The sequence below is a fragment of the Papilio xuthus genome, unplaced genomic scaffold (assembly GCF_000836235.2).
Source record: "Papilio xuthus unplaced genomic scaffold, Pxut_1.1 DF824888.1, whole genome shotgun sequence".
Classification (NCBI taxonomy): domain Eukaryota; kingdom Metazoa; phylum Arthropoda; class Insecta; order Lepidoptera; family Papilionidae; genus Papilio; species Papilio xuthus.
In genome coordinates this window covers 1,756,916-1,775,268 of record NW_013533761.1, presented here as the reverse complement: position 1 = coordinate 1,775,268, position 18,353 = coordinate 1,756,916, and the positions used below count along the sequence as shown (strand labels likewise).

At 32.1% G+C, this 18,353-nt stretch overlaps 1 protein-coding gene across 1 annotated transcript; it reads left to right on the top strand.

The window, feature by feature from the left end:
- Window positions 1-3,901: 3,901 nt before the first annotated feature.
- Window positions 3,902-13,731, top strand: LOC106127065 (ras-related protein Rap-2b). Its single transcript, XM_013325011.1, has 3 exons — window positions 3,902-4,090; window positions 10,286-10,715; window positions 13,407-13,731. Exons 1-3 carry the CDS (start codon window positions 4,002-4,004, stop codon window positions 13,728-13,730), a joined length of 843 nt encoding a protein of 280 aa, XP_013180465.1. The 5' UTR covers window positions 3,902-4,001; the 3' UTR covers window position 13,731.
- Window positions 13,732-18,353: the final 4,622 nt, after the last annotated feature.

Below are 18,353 nucleotides of genomic sequence, written 5' to 3'. Positions count from 1 at the left end.
TAAGTTGTTTATAATTTCGTGACACATTATAATAAATTAAATAGGAACGACTTAAGTCACGTATGAACGTCCGGTGACGTCACCGATTAGTTTATTAATTTAATTTTATAAACATGTACTCAATTATTAAGTTAAATTCTTTGAAATGTTCAAGAATTTTTTTTGAACAACATGGATAACGAGTTCTTTTTGCAGAATTATTTTCTAGAACTTATCAACAAAATATCATATTGATTGTATTTGAATTGAATATGTCCTCGTCATCATTAACTCATTCAACTTTTGTATTAAACTTATAAAGTGCAAAAGAGTCTAATGTTTTCAGCTACTTATACGTTTCTGTGTATTTAGGCAGTTTGATTTAGTGCGGCAAAAAGAGGGCCGCCTTATCCTTAGTCAGCAATGAATCACGAAGCCCTCGGGTGTCTTTGCTCAACACACAGATAAAATCACGAACTGCAACTTTGTTATAACAAAATTCGAAAGAAGAAACGAGGCTGTTATTGACATAAGAAACTTGTGGATAGATATGTTAGGATTTTATTATCGATCTAAATATGTAATTTAATCTAACAAGTAGTAAAAGATGCTTCTTGAGGAGAAAAAAATCTAGAACTATTTTCTAATGCGTAGATGAATTCGTAGTACGGTCTGAGCCTCGCTACGTGCTTTGCTACGAACGTATACTGTGTTACGAAACTTGCTACGAGCATTGCTACGTGCGTTGCTACGAACGTAGCTTCGGGCGTTTCTTCAAGTTTGAGATTTGAGAAAAAATTAAAGCAAACGATTTAAACAAATATTCAGGACCTTTTTTTTTAATCAAGGTTTGCTCCCTAATTATTACGTCTTAAATAACACGTTTTAAATGTTGAAAATATAATTATTAATACACGAGAGCTTCATAAACATCGTCTTTTTAATCAATAGTTCTTTATTAAAGAAGCTGCGAAGTTATATTGTTAGGTTTTACTCCTAAATAATGTTCGCAGCCGTTAAATAAGTAGGGGAAGTAATAAACCGAGTTGGATTATCGGCACCGAGAGCACTCCGAGTACGAAATTTACGCTTCAATTTTGTGCAATAATAGGATTTGTTGTAGTATCCAACTTAAGTATTTCTGATATCTAAAAAGAAACTGAATTTGTAATTTCTTTTTAATTTCACATGTTTTAAGTTTTATTTTGAAACTAAAGTAGACTTGGGAAGTGATTAAAAATATTTAATATGTAACATTTAAATTGTAAATTATTTCAACTTATTTTTGTTAAAAATACAGATACGAATAATATTTTAGGAGTTCACTAAATAAAGGTGGTTTATGAAGGACATAACTAAAGCGGTGTAAAGAACTCGCAACAGTAAAGTCGCAGCTTTGTCCTTCATATTATTAAAAATGTGCGACAACAAAAGCAATATAAATCCGTACCAACTGTCGAGCTATGTACAAGTTAAAGGCTTTTGTTACTTAGTTAAAATCTCTATTACACATTCAACCTTAACTCTTCTATCTATAGAGTATAAATTAAATAAAATATAATTTGATATTGTTAGATTACTACGTTATTGAGAGAATTAGGTATTACGACGTATAAAGATCACTCACATATGCTGTATTGATTTTACAATACATATTAACTCGAATGCTTTGGAACCACCGTCTCATGGTACTTTAAAGTTACTTATGCGTGCTGAATATTTCTTTAAGAGCAGTGTCACACAGTCAAATGCGTCAAAATGACGCAATGAAAAGCTGAAAATCAAATTTCACTAAGTCAGTGTTTGAATACCATTAGAATGCAAATTTTGTATTAAAAATATTCAGTTATTAAAAATGTGTAAATTTGACAACTTTTTTAATCTCCTGTAAACAATATTTAGAATGAAATAAAGGAGTAAAAGGAAAAGCTTACCTTTGCCTAATTGCAAAGCAACGGGAGCTTTTAAGCTAAGACCGTTTGATACAAAGATCCTGCTGTTCCTAAACCCAATTTAATTAAATTCTAATATGATTTTTCGTACCTACAAAAAAAATAGTTTATGTGAGTATTTGCCTATATTCTTTCACTTTAACAATAAGAATAACCTTGGTTCTAGGTTCGATTCTAAATTCAAATTTAAATATTAAGCTTGTTATTTTTTTTTTAATTTTTAATAGCATTAGGTGATCGTTCCATGTTTCCTTTTCTTATCTATTCCAATTAGTTTGGTAACACTCGATAAGTCATTTTTTTCTTCAAAGAGGATATAAAAAAGGCTATAACTCTGCGAAATAAATTACATCGCTCACACCTACAGGCGTGGTGATAAATTGTGTGATTTATAACGCGGATTTTCTCCGAGTCGCTTACTATGCCTAACTCACTTTATACTGGATATAATATACATCGTTGCAAAAAGGGTTTTTTTTCTAATTTACTTCGTTACTCAAGCTATGGAAATTTAGTGAGAAAAAATCTCAAAGTTATCAATACGTAGATGCCAAGAAAATCAAAGAACAATTTTTAACATCGTAGACTAGACAGTGTAGACTACTACTCTTAATTTTAGGATCTAGACAATATATACATACATATACCATCTTTCGTTGGTGATGGTCCTTTCGGACGAAAAATTATCTTCGTATTATAATTATTTTGTTAATATTTAATTACTATTGAGACTTATTTGGAACGACCATCTCCGCTATTGTTAGTGGTCGTTACATCGTTTTTAAAATTAATTTTATTATATTTTGTTTTGTTTATATATCAGTACGATGGTTACACGAAAGTTCTTCATGTGCTTACGAAATACGATTTCGTATACTTCGTAAACAAAATGGTAATCCCGTAATCTGTTCTTATAATACTTTTATTCTAAAAGACACGGCGAGCAATTCAAAGAGAAAGGTTTTCCTTGTACTGCATATAATTATTAGATAAGTACATTGCGCTAAAAGATTGGAACATAAAATATCCTTATTTAAAGCCTAATATAGATTCAATTGGTGGATATTTTTGTTTTAATTGCATGAGTGCATAAATATTATAATCGTCGGTGGCTCAGTGGTCAAGCACTTGACTTGCAATCTGCAGGTCCTGGGTTCAAATTCCGCCATGTACCAATTTGTTTTTCGATTTCCGATTTACATATGTACATTTATCCGACGTTTTTACGGTGAAGGAAAACATCGTGATGCAACCTGCACATGTCTGAGAAGAAATTCAAAGATATGTGTGAAGTCAACCCCCACTTGGCCAGCGTGGTTGACTATGGCTTAATCACCCGATGGGGACGTATAGCTGATGATGATAAATATTAAATTGATATTAAACTCATCATTTATTTACAAAGAAAATAAATGTTGTTGGAATATTGTTTTACTTTGGTTTAATCCTAATTGGATAATATTTTAATAATACTTATGCTTCTATTCAGAAATCTTCGACATGATCTAAGTCTGTATTCCATGAAATTAGCTATTTTTATAGTAAAGTGCCTATCAATTCAGAATACAAGATTTAGTAAAATTAAATTTTCTTATAGTTGACATCACGTTGTATGATTTTACTTACTTGAATAATGATTGGAACAGTTTACAATATTACAGTAATCATTATAATTTTTGTTTCAAATAACTTTATTAAAAATATATTATAATTATTAAAAATTGTGTTGGTTTATTCCATTCGTATGTTTTATATCGTCTTTTTCAATTGAATATAACTTAATTCATGTTTAAAATTAATACTACTTCCATGTATTAATATCAGAAGCCAATAGATAAAAAAAAGAATCAACAGTTATCTATTTTGTACGAGAAAATATCGTAGCGCAAAATTTTCTGTCCCATTAGAACGCTTTCCGAGGTTGGAGGCGCGGGGCGGATTGCTTTCTGCTTTCATTCGTGGCCCGATCGTCAGTTAGTTCGCACGTCGTGTTACCGAGTTAACGCGCAACGCCTGTTGGACGCGATCGTGAAACAATAGTATGTGTTAAGTGTCCTGACAACGACCACGATGAAAGGTAGACACCAATTTCGACGCAGATTCAGTCTACAGCCCTCATTTTTGAAAGAAGAGCCCGAGGAAGAGAGAAGACCGCACAGGTAATTATCAATTATTTATTTTGTTTATCTTTTATTTAAATTAAATACTTTTATTAAGTAAAATATTTTGTTTTTATCTTGGATTTTGATTTATGCGTAAAATCACGTAATGTACGAGTATAAGGCATTTTATTGTTAAAGCGACGTAGTATCGCCGGATCGTGATTGTTATCGAAGTCTTTTCAAAGTACATTATTCTCATTGTTGAAATTCTCAGCTTTGTGACGATTTTATTTATGAGAAGGGAGACAATTTTGTGCAATTTAGCATCGATTCCCCTCGCGCTGCTTTACAGATAATTGTTCAACGCACTTATCTGGTTTGGTGTCTTTCATGATAGGGCACGTTTTTATATCTAGATATATATTTTAATTTATGACTTAAGCAACATAATAAAAATTGATTAATATCTACAGCTTATTTTACTTCGCTATTAGAATAGAAATGGGAAAATTTATTTCATTATTTTCTATTGTAGATGTCAGTGCGCAGCGGTCGCTTTGATATTCCTTCGAATTTAAGTGGCCGTTATTTTTAATCAATAATTAATATATATCATGTTTCTTGGTCAACCAAACCCCGACTCCCCTTGGGCTAGCGTGGTTGACTAAGGCGTACATACCTCTAACTTTGGGAGACTTCGAACTTCTCCCTTGGGATGTATATGAGTTAACATCGACGTTTACTGGTAGATGCAGCCCGGGTTATGTATAAACCTTATATTTTGGGACAAAGTAATTAACCATTTTGCTATTGTTATATAAAATATAAGTTTTAAATATACAATGAATAGCTCCTTTCTATATTTATGTACTTCAGATTGGATTTGAAATTACTTACTCGATACTTTTTGTTTCACTACTTTTTCTTCTTCTGATTTCCGAAGTTCATTGTTGAACACAAAGTTCGTATGCCTAAGAAAATTCTTACCGAAAACTTTTGGCCTCTTTGTCGAGTTTAACCTTCTAAGGATTATAACTTATTTCATTAGTGCTTTAATCGTTTAAAAGCTTTTGTACTTGTAGTTAAGTATTTGTAGCTTAAGTTTACCGTTTAATTTACCGTTGAATGCCTGTAAGCTATTAAATTAACTCCTGATTGTTTGTGTTTTGAATATATAAAGTTATTCTGCAATGATTATTTTTAGAATCAAATTAATTATTTGAAGATTAAATAGAGTTTTTTTGGTAACAAAAGGTAATTTTCTACAAAGATAATAAACGCAACGGCAATTAATATTCCATTATTGTTCATTATCCTAAAAATGACTTTACTCCGAGATTTCGGTTTTCGTTAACTTACTTATTTTGTTTTCGTCCATAAAATTAGGCGGCGCACCCTGTTCTAACAACTATTATTACCCATTCTCTTGATATTAATGCCCTTTTAAAAGCCTTTTATGACTCAGTGTCTCGATTTAGAAGGTTAAATAAATACACATACTAACTTGAGTTAAATTTAGATTAGTTACTTCTTTAATTAAGAATCAATCAGCTAAATGGTTAAATTGTATGTACATAATGTGCACTATGTATCTAATGTGGATTTCGATATATAATGTACAACATTAGTCTTTAAGTGAACCTATATAAAACAGATACTTATATTATTTATCTATACTGTTCTGATCCTAAGTATGGGGAAGGACATGGTGATGTTATCTTAGTAATCTTAGTTTGGATGATTGGATGGATGTTTGTTAGAAGGTATCTCCTGAAAGGCTGCATGGATCCCGATGAAATTTGGCATAGATGTAGAGCGTAGTCTGAAAGAACACATAGGCTACTTATTATGTTTGTGTTTAATTCCTCGCGGACGGGTTCGCGGTCGACAACTAGTATTTGGGTATAAGAGAAATAGTTCTAAATCTAAAGTAGAAAATGGAAGTAAATATTTTCAATTAACTTTAAATATTCTATTGAGTTAAAGTTAACTTTTGTTACGTTTCTATTCAAAGGAATGAAACAGAATTATTCATTGCTAAGTCAATTGAAATGGAAATATAGTATTTTCAGTTAAGAAAAGCATGTATTATATAAATTTATATATATTATTATGTATAATATTATATTTATATTCAAAGTAGAAGTGTTATAGCAATGAATATTATATTTTCTCGGAAACTATATAGCATGCGGTCGCAGCGAATCTCATTTTCTCAGATTTGATTTTCTTTATATAGGATTATTATTTTAAAATTGTATTTTCTGGAAAATAGATGCTTATAAGAATATATATAGTTTATTTTTCAAGCACATGTTTTGAATTTGAACAGCACTTTACGCTCTATTTATTGCTGATTATATTTTAGTTTTAGTAATTTATATTATGAAGCGATCGTCCGCTGATCGTTTGACTCTTTCTATTCCTGACTAGGATAAAATAATGAAAATAATTGGAAATAGAATTTTTGTCGTTAATTTATCAATTTGAACATCAAGTTTATCAAGTGCTTTTTCTTTGTGTTTGATCCGACTGATATGTCGGCCCTTTGAGATTTTTTACCATTGGGCCGATCGATCGTACCAACAGGAAATACTGAAACAATATTCACTAGAAATAAATATGTTAGTTAAGTTCGCAACTTGTCAGTATGACAATATAGTTCGTCTCTTGACAAAAGTATCGTTAAGTAGGTTAATAGACTCTTGATGCTTCGACCTAACGGCAAAATAGGATATAGACACGTTTGTGTTTATTGCGAAGTGTAAAAATATCACAAAAGCTTAGTTAAAAAGTTAGAAAAGAAAAGCTTAGTTCTGGACTTAATTTCAATAGAATTGGAGTAAACTTAATCACAGTAATTCTGGTCTATTTAGTATTAATTTTCAATGACATTTGTTATTTATTTAATTACTATATACTATTATACATCTTTATCACCATCATCACCTGCCTTTGTCTGCTTACGGCTGACCCTAACAATACCAATACTAATAACAATACCTTCACCAGTTTGCTGTCCTCCGCCTAGAATAACGTGAATATGTGATATAGTTATCTTTACTTTCAAAATGTTATCTTAAAAGGTTCCAATTAATAACTCAAGCGTTAAATTAGTTATTGTTCAATGATTAGACAAAGAACAATTTACTTTGTGGGTGGTGACTAATAAAATTTAGTTAATGGACGGTGACCCCCGGGTCGTTATTAGAGTCGAAAGGTCGAATCAATGAATTCATTTACATCTTAAGTAAAACAATGGATAGAATTGTTATTAAATAAACTTTGCGCTTAAAGAAATAAAGGGCTATATTTCGAGGAAGTTTTTATTAATTAAATAAAAAAAATAGTTTTTATTGATAAGATTGTAACCTACATATGATAGAAAAATACAAAGGGAAATATCGGTTAGTTTGTTTAATTCTTTTTTTATTTTATAATTTGTTAACAGTAAACAGCTGATTTCTTTAGTTAGATTATTCAAATATAATCTAATTAACATTAATCCATCCAAATGCCAGTACGGAAAGCTGGAAAAAGCTCTCTTTAAAGCTTTAGCAAATGGATTTATAAATTCGATTTTTTAGTCTTTAATAATCCTTAAGCTGAAAGCGACAGGTATCATTTCAAATCATTTCAAAAGTGAAAATGTCTTTTCACAGTTCCGAGTGGCGCGTATTAATGCAGCCTTAGGACCGTTGCGATTCAATTTTAATATATTCCCAACCGTACTTATCCCGCATTAAAATCCCAAGAGGACTCCTGAATACGTTGGGGTTGAAAAGTTTAATTTCTTCAAAACTGTAATACTTTTTCTGACAAATCTCATTTGTATTATATAGGAAGACTAGTTGTCAATCACGACTCTGTCCGTGCGGTGTTAAAAATACTTAATTAGTAGCCTATATATTCTTCCAGATTATGTTCTACATCTATACTTTTAATGAGATCTATGCAGCCTTTCTGGAGATACCTTCCTACAAACATCCATCCATCTAAACTTTCGTATTTATAATATTATATTAGTAAGATTGTTACATCTTATTATTTACATTTGTTCAATTTTTAGTTAAACAGGTTTAAACTAGTTTGAAATAAAATGTTTTCCAGTCTACTGATAATTTCGCATAAGAAGATTTCTGTAGTACAAAAACTTTAGTTTTAACAATAAGAATGCACTACGTATTTCTGACATTCATACTACATTGTAATAAATGCCAAATGTTCCTATGAATAGCGACCAACTTGAAGCAGCACTGGATTGTAATGGTTAATTTGCATCGCATTGAACTTGTGTTAACAAAGCTTTGTGTTTGTGGAATTACATTCCATACAATCACAATAAGCCAATCGTCGGTACACCAATGCCAATAACATTCTCCTTAATGTCATAGATTCTTACTAATATTATAAGTGCAAATGTTTGTACGAACGGCTCAACGGATTTTGATGAAATTTGGCTTTGAAATAGAACATGTGTTGCATTTTTTTATTTCCACACGAACGGAGTCGTGTGCGACAGCTATTAGTTAATTAATTAACATTGCTGTTTACGTAGAGATTGTTCTCTAGTACAAGCTTGCTTGTATGTTTAGCAAACAACCGTTGCAGATTGGAAAATATTTTTTTAACGTAATTTAAGTAGCCCTAACTAGTACGGTTTGCAAATTATGTTTGATTATTTTGTACATAGTCACTTAATATCATAGTAGTTGTATAATTTTAAATCAAAATATTAGAGTACATCAAGGCAATTCATTAATTTAACTTCCCTGCAGCGGTTGTAAGAAAGCCTGACAGGAAATTATCCCTACTTACTACGATAGACTTTATAACTTCGTATCTCATTTGCTGGCAGTTCAACTATGAAAAGCTTTTAGTTGTTAGATAAGAGTAGAAAGAAATAAGAACAAATTAAGGTCAACAACAAAGTCCTTAATTGCTCACTTAGGGAGACCTTAGTGTAGATCTACATTAGAGACTACTTACATTTGAGTATAGTAATAAAGGGTATATCGTAGCGTTAAGAAGAGATGGAGATTTTCCAAATGCAACGCTTGTAAAGATTTCTGATTCTTTATCCAGTTTAGTTACTTTAATAAATTTAAGGTACGTTATTGTTTTGTATTATTCATAACTTATGAGTGAGTATTCAATGTCAATCGATGACAAACGATTGGCGACCGATAAGCGGCAGTGACACCCCGGCCATCTGATAGCTACATCGCTTATCGTTTGCATATAGGATAACAAAAGCCAACATGAATTCGCGTGAATCAATCAATGTTTTGTTTTCCAATTCAAAGCTTTTTTTGTTTACAAATTTAACCCGTTCGACGTCGGGAAATAGTATAGAAAGCTTTGAATTGCTGCGAGATATACGTCGAATGTATTTGGACAAAATCGGTTCGAAGTTAAAACACATAAGTTTTTTTTACAATTTTTTAAATGTTCGTATTGATGGTTTACAAACACGTTTACAACAAAAACATAAACATATTAAGTTTATTTTATATTAGCTGTCGCCCGCGACTCTCTCCGGGTGTAATTAAAAAAAAACTTAATCAGTAACCTATATGTTCTTGCAGACTATGTTCTACCAATGCCAAATTTCATCGAGACCTATGCAGCCGTACCTGAGATACCTTCATACATCCATCCAAACATTCGCATTTATAATATTAATAAGGATAATATTTAGATGAATTAAATTAAAATATTCTAACATTTTTATAAGTACCAATGAAAAGTTGAAGTCACAAAAAGATAAAATGGGGGAAAAGGAAATATTTTCGACAGTTAATTCGTTACTACAGTCGTACATTATACTAGTACTTATTGATTTACATTTTATGTATGTCATATATCATACCCAGTTAATATACTCATATCATCAATAACTGTCAAGTGTCAGGGAATGTTGTCTCTATACGCAAGTGTTTTAGCTTATTTACATAATTATTACTTAGCGACATACCTTCTAAGAGACGCGACTTAAGTTGTTGCCTTTAATCGATACGCTCTCAGTTTAATTCTACCTCTTAATTTACCATTAAAACGCTTTTGTCTTATAATTTTGTATGAAGTAACGTCAATTAAGTTCTTAATTAAATAAATTAACAGATTAATTTATATATAATTTTAAAATTAAATTTTTGTATACCATGTTAATCTATTTGTTAAAGGATATATTTCCACCGATATGCCAACTTCTTCCTTTACATGTTCTAATGATTTTTTTTTTCTTAACAGCCGGGCTGAGAGGACTGAAGACACGGTTGCCAGTAACCTAACCAACAATGCGGTTAGACACAAGATCGTTGTCCTCGGAGCTGCTAAAGTTGGAAAGTCTTCATTGATCACACAATTCCTATACGGAACATTCTCTTTTAAATACAAACGAACAATTGAAGAAATGCATCATGGCGACTTCAATGTATCTGGGGTACGATTGACATTGGATATTTTGGATACATCAGGTGCATATGAGTTCCCCGCTATGCGCACCCTATCCATGCAATCTGCGGACGCATTTATCCTTGTCTATGATATAACGGATGCGAACAGCTTTGCTGAAGTACGCGCGCTCAGAGATCAAATCCATGAAGTGAAAGCGAGCACGGCCGTGCCTATAGTTGTGGTTGGGAATAAAGTTGATTTAGCCGAAACTGGAGAGAGAGAGGTAAGCGTAAACAATCACAAATAAATAATTATTCGATTTTAGTTAAAAAAAATAAGTAACTAGAGTCTAAGATTGAAGTGACTGTCTCGTGATGTTGTTATGCATATAATTCTCTACAAAAGTTTCTCAATTTTCTTTATTGATTTGCAATGTAGTAAGTATTATATATTGTGCCGTTGTTTGACTAAGCCATAACTTAGGGTAGGCTCCGAGTCAATTGGTGGGGACGTATAGTGAGCTGATGATGATGATATTTTTCATGTCTAGGACTTTTATGTCTATTGCAAATTATAAGCATGCTTACATTAATTATGAGCATTATACGCTAATAAACAACCTGTTTAGATGTGCTTTAAAATCTTCAAAGATTACATGATATTTTTTTCGAAGATAGAAATTAATTTAAAACAATAATTAATTATCAATAGTCGCCAAATCAATAATAATATAAGATATTCAAATGAAAAAAAAAATCCCTCAATATTTTATCTCACTAAATGAACGTTCATCACAAACAATTCCTTGCTTTTCTGTTTATTCTTTGCAAACAAACTCTTCGCAGAAGACCTAATTAGACCTTTAACAAAGACGTTTCGTCTTGAGATTTTCTTTGTCGTCAAGATCCGCATCACACGCATGAAACGCTCGAGAAACTTTCGTATTTAACGTCACGGTAAATATTTTTCAAAATGAGCAAGAATTGTAGATTTTTAATTCATTTTTACTATACATTTAATTGTTCTTATGATTTTCTTATCGAAAAAACTGAGAAAATCTTACTAATGTTATAAAAAGCGAAAGTTTCGATGTATGCAACATGGATATTGAATATGTTTTTTTTTTAAGTTTCCACTGTCAGAGCCGCGTGCGACCGCTACAATACCATAAATATTATAATGTTCGACTTATTAAATATCATTCAAAATATTAGTTAAATAAACACTTACTTTTCTTAACATGATCGTTATTTACCGTTTCATCACATTAATGACTCACAACACCCACAGAAACTAAGTAATGGTAGACATTAAGATCCCAAAAATATACGTAATAAAGGAGACGAAAAGAGGCTTAGTACGCAATATAATTAATATCACTACTTCCCTGTTGCTATTTTAACTCGGAATATTTTCTTTTCCCCGCGCGCCGGCCACAATTACATGAAAATACGGAATGACTCTACCTTTGTTTGTTTTAAGGAAAACTACCAAGTTGACATTTTGTTTACATGTCTTATCCACCACCGATAGAGTAATACTGAATATTAAAATTTATAATTAATTAATTTAAGGCTGTAAGCTATAAATTTCTTCTGCATATTTATACATGTATGTACGTTTGCAAGTATTATAAGTAAATAAGTATAAACAGATATAAAGCTGATTTAAATGCAAAATGTACTAATTACATCGCTACTAAACTTTCTCGTTAGCGTTAATTAATTTTGTCTCCTGATAAACAAACGCAGTCAGCATTAAATCCTATTAGAACCGTGGCTGTTGGGGGTTTATTCTGAAAACGTTGATAACCTATGACTGTATATTAGTTGGAACACGAATTTAATTTCCGCTATACGATTGATACAATGTCGTGTTCCGTGTCGTGACGTGTCATATTCCGTGTCGTGTCGTGCCGTTGCAACCTCGTCTAAATATCGGAAGTACATCGGTACAAGCCTAACATTTTGCACAACACACCTCTCAAAACAAATAAGAACCCATTTTCCATCACCACACTTTCCTTGAGAATAGATTGTATTTCAAATCGAATAATAATTTTAATTATATTCTCTACTGCGCTAAACATAATTTAACTGAGACCAATTTGTATATAGACGCTCATCTGTTTAAATCGTCAAAAACTTTGAAACTTCACTTGTGCCAGAATAACACCAAATAGAATAATGTACCTAATTACCTACGAACTACTTTTAGACATTATTAGTTAGAATTATTTGACACGAATGACGTGCTTTCGTTACAAAGTCCAGTGTCAGAATTTATAGTGCGGGGACACAAACGTCGAAATTTTAGTAAGGCTAGTGTTGGGTCAATCCACTGCCACATTTTCCGATTTGCTTCCTAACATTACCAACATAACAAATACAACCAATGAAACATATAAACTGGTACACATTTGTACTAAAAAACCAACCCGTAATATAAAATTTAGTATATACATTGGTTTGTAAGCGAACATTGTTGGCCCGGCCGCGAGATACTCAACACCTCTGCGTTTTCTGCTCCAACGCCCGCATGTTCAGCTATAATTAGAATACATTAACTCCGTTGAACTTACATAGCAATCGATAATATACACGATGCGATTATAACAACAAATACGCTCTCAGTGTCGCAATATGTCAATTAAAATTAATACTATATAGACGCAACAAAAGCGCTGCTAATTTCGAATGTTAGTAATTAGTAGTAGGTAGCAAACAAGCGAGCGGACACCTGTATTCGTTGAAATAGCGAAGCTATCGCTTTCCATAGACATACGCAATGCAGAAGCATTGCCTATCTCTAATCAACGAAGGATTAAAATATTTCCACTTTCATGCAACTCCTCTTCTATCAAATCCCTTTTTCTTTCCCATACTATCCTTATAAGAAAAGGGAAGGGAAAATGCCAAAATTAGGTCTACAAATGATGATAGAAGCCTTTCTTTATACGATGGATTTATTACAGGTTGAATTCCACACAACGGAGTCTGTGGTGACAGTAGACTGGGAGAACGGGTTCGTTGAAGCGTCAGCAAAAGACAACATTAACGTATCCCAAATCTTCAAGGAGCTGCTGGTCCAGGCGAAGGTTAAATATAATCTGTCACCGGCGCTACGACGGAGACGACGTCAGTCTCTACCCACCGGACCCCAAGGACCACCAGGGTCTAGCAACTCTGCAGCATCACCTGCACAACCCCATGTACCCTCGCCAGCTCAGCTTGCGCATTTACAACAAATACGAGAGCGTCATGCTAACAGCAAACGTAACTCTTGCGTTATTTCTTAAATACTTCTAGTCCATTATTAGAATAAGTGTGATAAATTTTAATATTCTTCATTTCTGAACTGTATACTACATTCCTTGATGTCGTTAGCTCTAAGAAATATATTTTCATTCTATAGTTTGTAGATATTAGTCAACGACAGACAGAATAGTATTTTAATGTCATATATTTCCGTGTTAAAAGTTTTAACAATCACAACAACAATATTCTGATTAAATGTAGTACATTAGAGGAAGTTTGAAAGTAGCGCCAGTGATCGAGAAATTGAGGAGTTAAAGATTAGCGTGGTTTGGACATGTTATGAAGAGGGATGATGATGATATAAGCAAAAAAGTAATGAGATTAAATGTGGATGGCTACAAGAGTAGGGGAAGACCAAAAAAAGTATGAAATGACTGTGTGAAAGAGGATATGCGTAAAAAGGGGGTAGACTCGAATGTGACGTGTGATAGAGATGTATGGAGGAGTAGTACATACTGTGCCGACCGATAGGGATAAGGGCAGGTTGATGATGATGATTGCAAAAGCTTTTAAACAACACTTTTGAAAGATTTCTTTTTTGAAAGTTGACAGTTGACATAGACTTTTATGGATAGACAGTTCACTACATTAAAATGATTATTCACACACTTGTATGAATTATCTATAATTTAATAATGCACTAATCATTTCATTGCTGCATAATAAATAAGTACATTTAAATTAAATATAATAAGATAACGCCAATGCTAAGTGCAAATAATTATAAATAAATGTTTTTCTTCAAATGTGTATGGAAAGGTGATATAAATTAGAGTGATTTGTGACTGGTTTGTTGTAAGTAAATCTTTTATTATTCTACTATTATATAAGACTTTCATATTAACTTATTGTATACAATGTACTTTGTATGTATTTTAAGCTATAATTCTTAAGTTCAGTGTTTGGTAAAAGAGGCACAATTTTTTTTTAATCATTTCAAAATATATAAATATAGAATTATTTTTTACGTTTGAGTGTACATCTAACCTTGATATCTTTCGTACTTATAAATATTTAATAGTTGAAGTTAACCTTGAGTTTTAAAAAAGTATAAGTGAATTTAATATTATATGTTCGTTTTCTTGAAAAATAAACTGAATAATTTTGCTATGTCGAAAGCTAGTACAAGTTATGTAAAGAAGAGTAAAAAGTCAATTTTGAATAAAAATAACACGACTTCTAATAATTTCACGGCAAAACCCTCGTAGCAAATAAAAATAGTTATCACTATTTATCCCATTTTGAGTATGAAACATGTTTGCAGGAATCTGGTCAGTAGAAACCTAAACTTAGAGAGAAAAAAAAATAATTTGAAAAGATTCTAAGTTCTTTGTTGCGAGGCTACTGTTTCCCTCGGGGACGAAAAGTCTCAAGAACGAAATGAGATGTCTCAGACATGATAATTCCCATAAATTAAGGCCAGAGACCCGCGGGGCTCGTAAAAATCAAAACTTTGTTTCTACGTTTAATAAACGTCGCTATTTTATTAAAAATTACTAGTTTATCTTTACCGTAAATATAACCAGAACACTTCTTTGATTAAATTTGGTCATGGTATCATGTTTTCTAAAAGTAAAAGTGAGTTTTTATTGTCATAATACATGTATAACAACAATGTTTCCGTCTGTTTCAGTCTCATAGTCCAAACAGAGATAATTAAAAAGTGATAAGAGTTGAATTCATCGTAATATTTAGTTCATGATTACCACATTTGGAAAGCTAAAAAAAATGCATTTGCAAAATCAGTTCACCTTATTTGATATGAAAGGTTTTACCATCTTTTTAGTTTAATATAGATCTTTTAAACGAAAATGTGAAACAAACTCAAAAGCAAATCGGAAATTAAAGTTTGCTCACACAAAGTGGAATATATTAATTATGAAACACGGCTTCCTTGAACATGACCGAGTAATTAATTTTCCCAACTTTATGCTGCGAGCAACAACTTTTGTCATTTAAACAACTTGATATATGTTTAAGCTGCTGTGTCGTCGCGTTAATAGTGGATGGGCTAAATATATGTGTAGTCAATTTAATGATGCCAAAAACTGTCTCTGGCAATAAAGAATAAAGTCGTTCAGGATTAATAAAAAAATAATACAATATTTTTGATGAATAGATAATATCTCGCATTTATTCTAATTAAAATACAACTGGGTACTAAAAAATATGAGCCATAAAGGCAAAATAGCTTTTTTTTTAAATTATACTCGAAAATTAAATAATTAAATTATTATATTGAAATGAAATTTTATGGATGTGCCTTTTTTATCTATTATTCTTTATTCGTAATATCCAAATATTATTTTTAATTTCTTTTTCGTTTTAATTTTAATTAAGTATTTTTAATTTTATAATATTTGTATTTAAATAATAAATATTAAAAAACGTACTTAGAGTAGTAAATTATCTTGTAATATTTAAGTAAACATGTGACATTTTAGTCATTCCATTTTTAATTTTATTCAAAAAAAAAATTAATTTACATATATTGCCATACAAAAGAAATTATAATTTATTTCACTTTATTTTCTCTGTCAATTCAAGTTTATTGTAGTAAAGTACATTTCTACTTTATGAAATAACTAATACATTCCATTTTTGTTATTGAAGTCTTCCATAAATATTTTAATTATTTCTTTTCTCCCGTAGACTAATTTAAACATGAAAAATCTGCACAAAAGGATTTGAAATATATTATATTGGATTTTTTAACAAACTCTTTTAAAATATAGAATCTTCTTTAATAAGTGAATAAAAAAATATTTGTAGTATTTGTCACTTGTCGTATAAACTTAATAGTTTATATTGTATGTGTGAATTTGTACCGAATATATCAAAAACTATATCTCTAAATAAATATATTTACTTCTGAAAATGTATGTCTTTTATATTCTAGTAAACATTGTATTTAATATTCTTTTTATTTTTTTATTTCATAAGTTGGCAAACGAGCGAGCGGCCACCTGAAATCGCTGAAATAACGAAGTGACCGTTGCCCATAGACATACGCAATTGCATATGCGTTGCCTACCTTTAATCGACGGAGGAGAGGATGCACATAAAGAAAATATTTTCCCTTTCCATGCATCCCCTCATCCGGAAAGTCCACTTCCACTTCCCATCCTTTCCTTATAAGAAAAATGGTGGGAAGGGAAAGAGGACTAAATTAGGCCTCCGGGACGCACACTCATCAGACGAAACGCGGAATTGCTTCCACTTCACGCCTGTCTTCTGTGTATTTCGTCTGTCGTGGTATTTCACCGGGCGAGCCGGGCCAATTCGTACGAAGATGTTAAAGCGGACTCTACCACTGTTAAATATATAATACAAAAAAGATTTTGCACAACTATGGCAAGCACATAGCCATGTAGTACTTGTAATTTCAATAAATAATTCGATTGTAGAGCAAAGGTTGGGCACAAATGTATCCCGCATCATCAACGATGTCACAAAAAGTAGAAAATACAGAGCGACTTATCTGACTCGACGGACAAAAGATAAAGCCGTCTTGTCATGTATTTTGTTATTAACTATGCCTAAGTATTTTGTGACAGAACTGATCGCTATGATAGAGCCACTCTTATTTGATCTCTTTATTTTGTATAGACATTATATATACATAGTTATTTTACCTATATATAGTAGTAGATTCACAAGCTAGTAATGTACATGTTACTTGATAGCATAAACTCTACGCTAGCTTCTCCGTGGCCTTATCCCAGTCGTGTGGGCTTGGAGTACAAGGTTTTTATAATCCTTAACTCTACACTAGCCTGCGAAGTTAACTCAAGGAGGTACTTTATCAGTAGAAATAATAAAAGGGAGTGTAGAAAAATGTTAATGTTATTTTACTCTGTATGTTTGTTGTCCGTGTGTATCGGAGCGAGCGGCGGGCGTCGGGCGGCGATCGTCGGGCACTTGTTGCGCAGCGCGTGGGATCGATCGCGCTCCGGGCCCGACCTGCAGCCTCCGACACCTCGCCGCGGCTACACGCAGACACTTCCCATTCAGTAAGACCTCACCAACACCCGCCCTACGCCCCCGACACCCGCTAAGAAAACAATTTCATCCGACAATCCCATTCCATTCCCAATATCCGTCTTCCAAGTTTAAAGCATTTTCGTTTTTGCCTTTCAAATCAGTCCTCGCCCACAATAAATTGCCGAATATTAACGCCTCGCCGAAATTTTCGTACCTGCTGCGTGAAACTTCTAAGTAGTCTCGTCGAGTTTATTGTCTTCATAAATCTTTCCCCCGGGAGCCGCCACTTCAAATGATTTTCTTTTTATGAAATAAATGCAAAACGTATAGTTATCTGAATGATTAACGATTGTTACAACATTTTACCCTTGAGGGAATTGTGACTGCGATTTTACGTTAACAATATGACTATATAGTAGAGTCAAAAGTTTAGTAAATATTTCAGTACCAATTTACTTGATTGTTCGAGAAAAAGATATATAGATACTTAATAATCCATTTGACACATAATAATTTTACCCTTTTTTCCCATTATCGAAGTAAGAAATGAATAGGATTCAATCAAAAGCTAAGTACCTATGTCAATTTTCTTGAAGATTTATAAAACTTGGAAGGGGAAA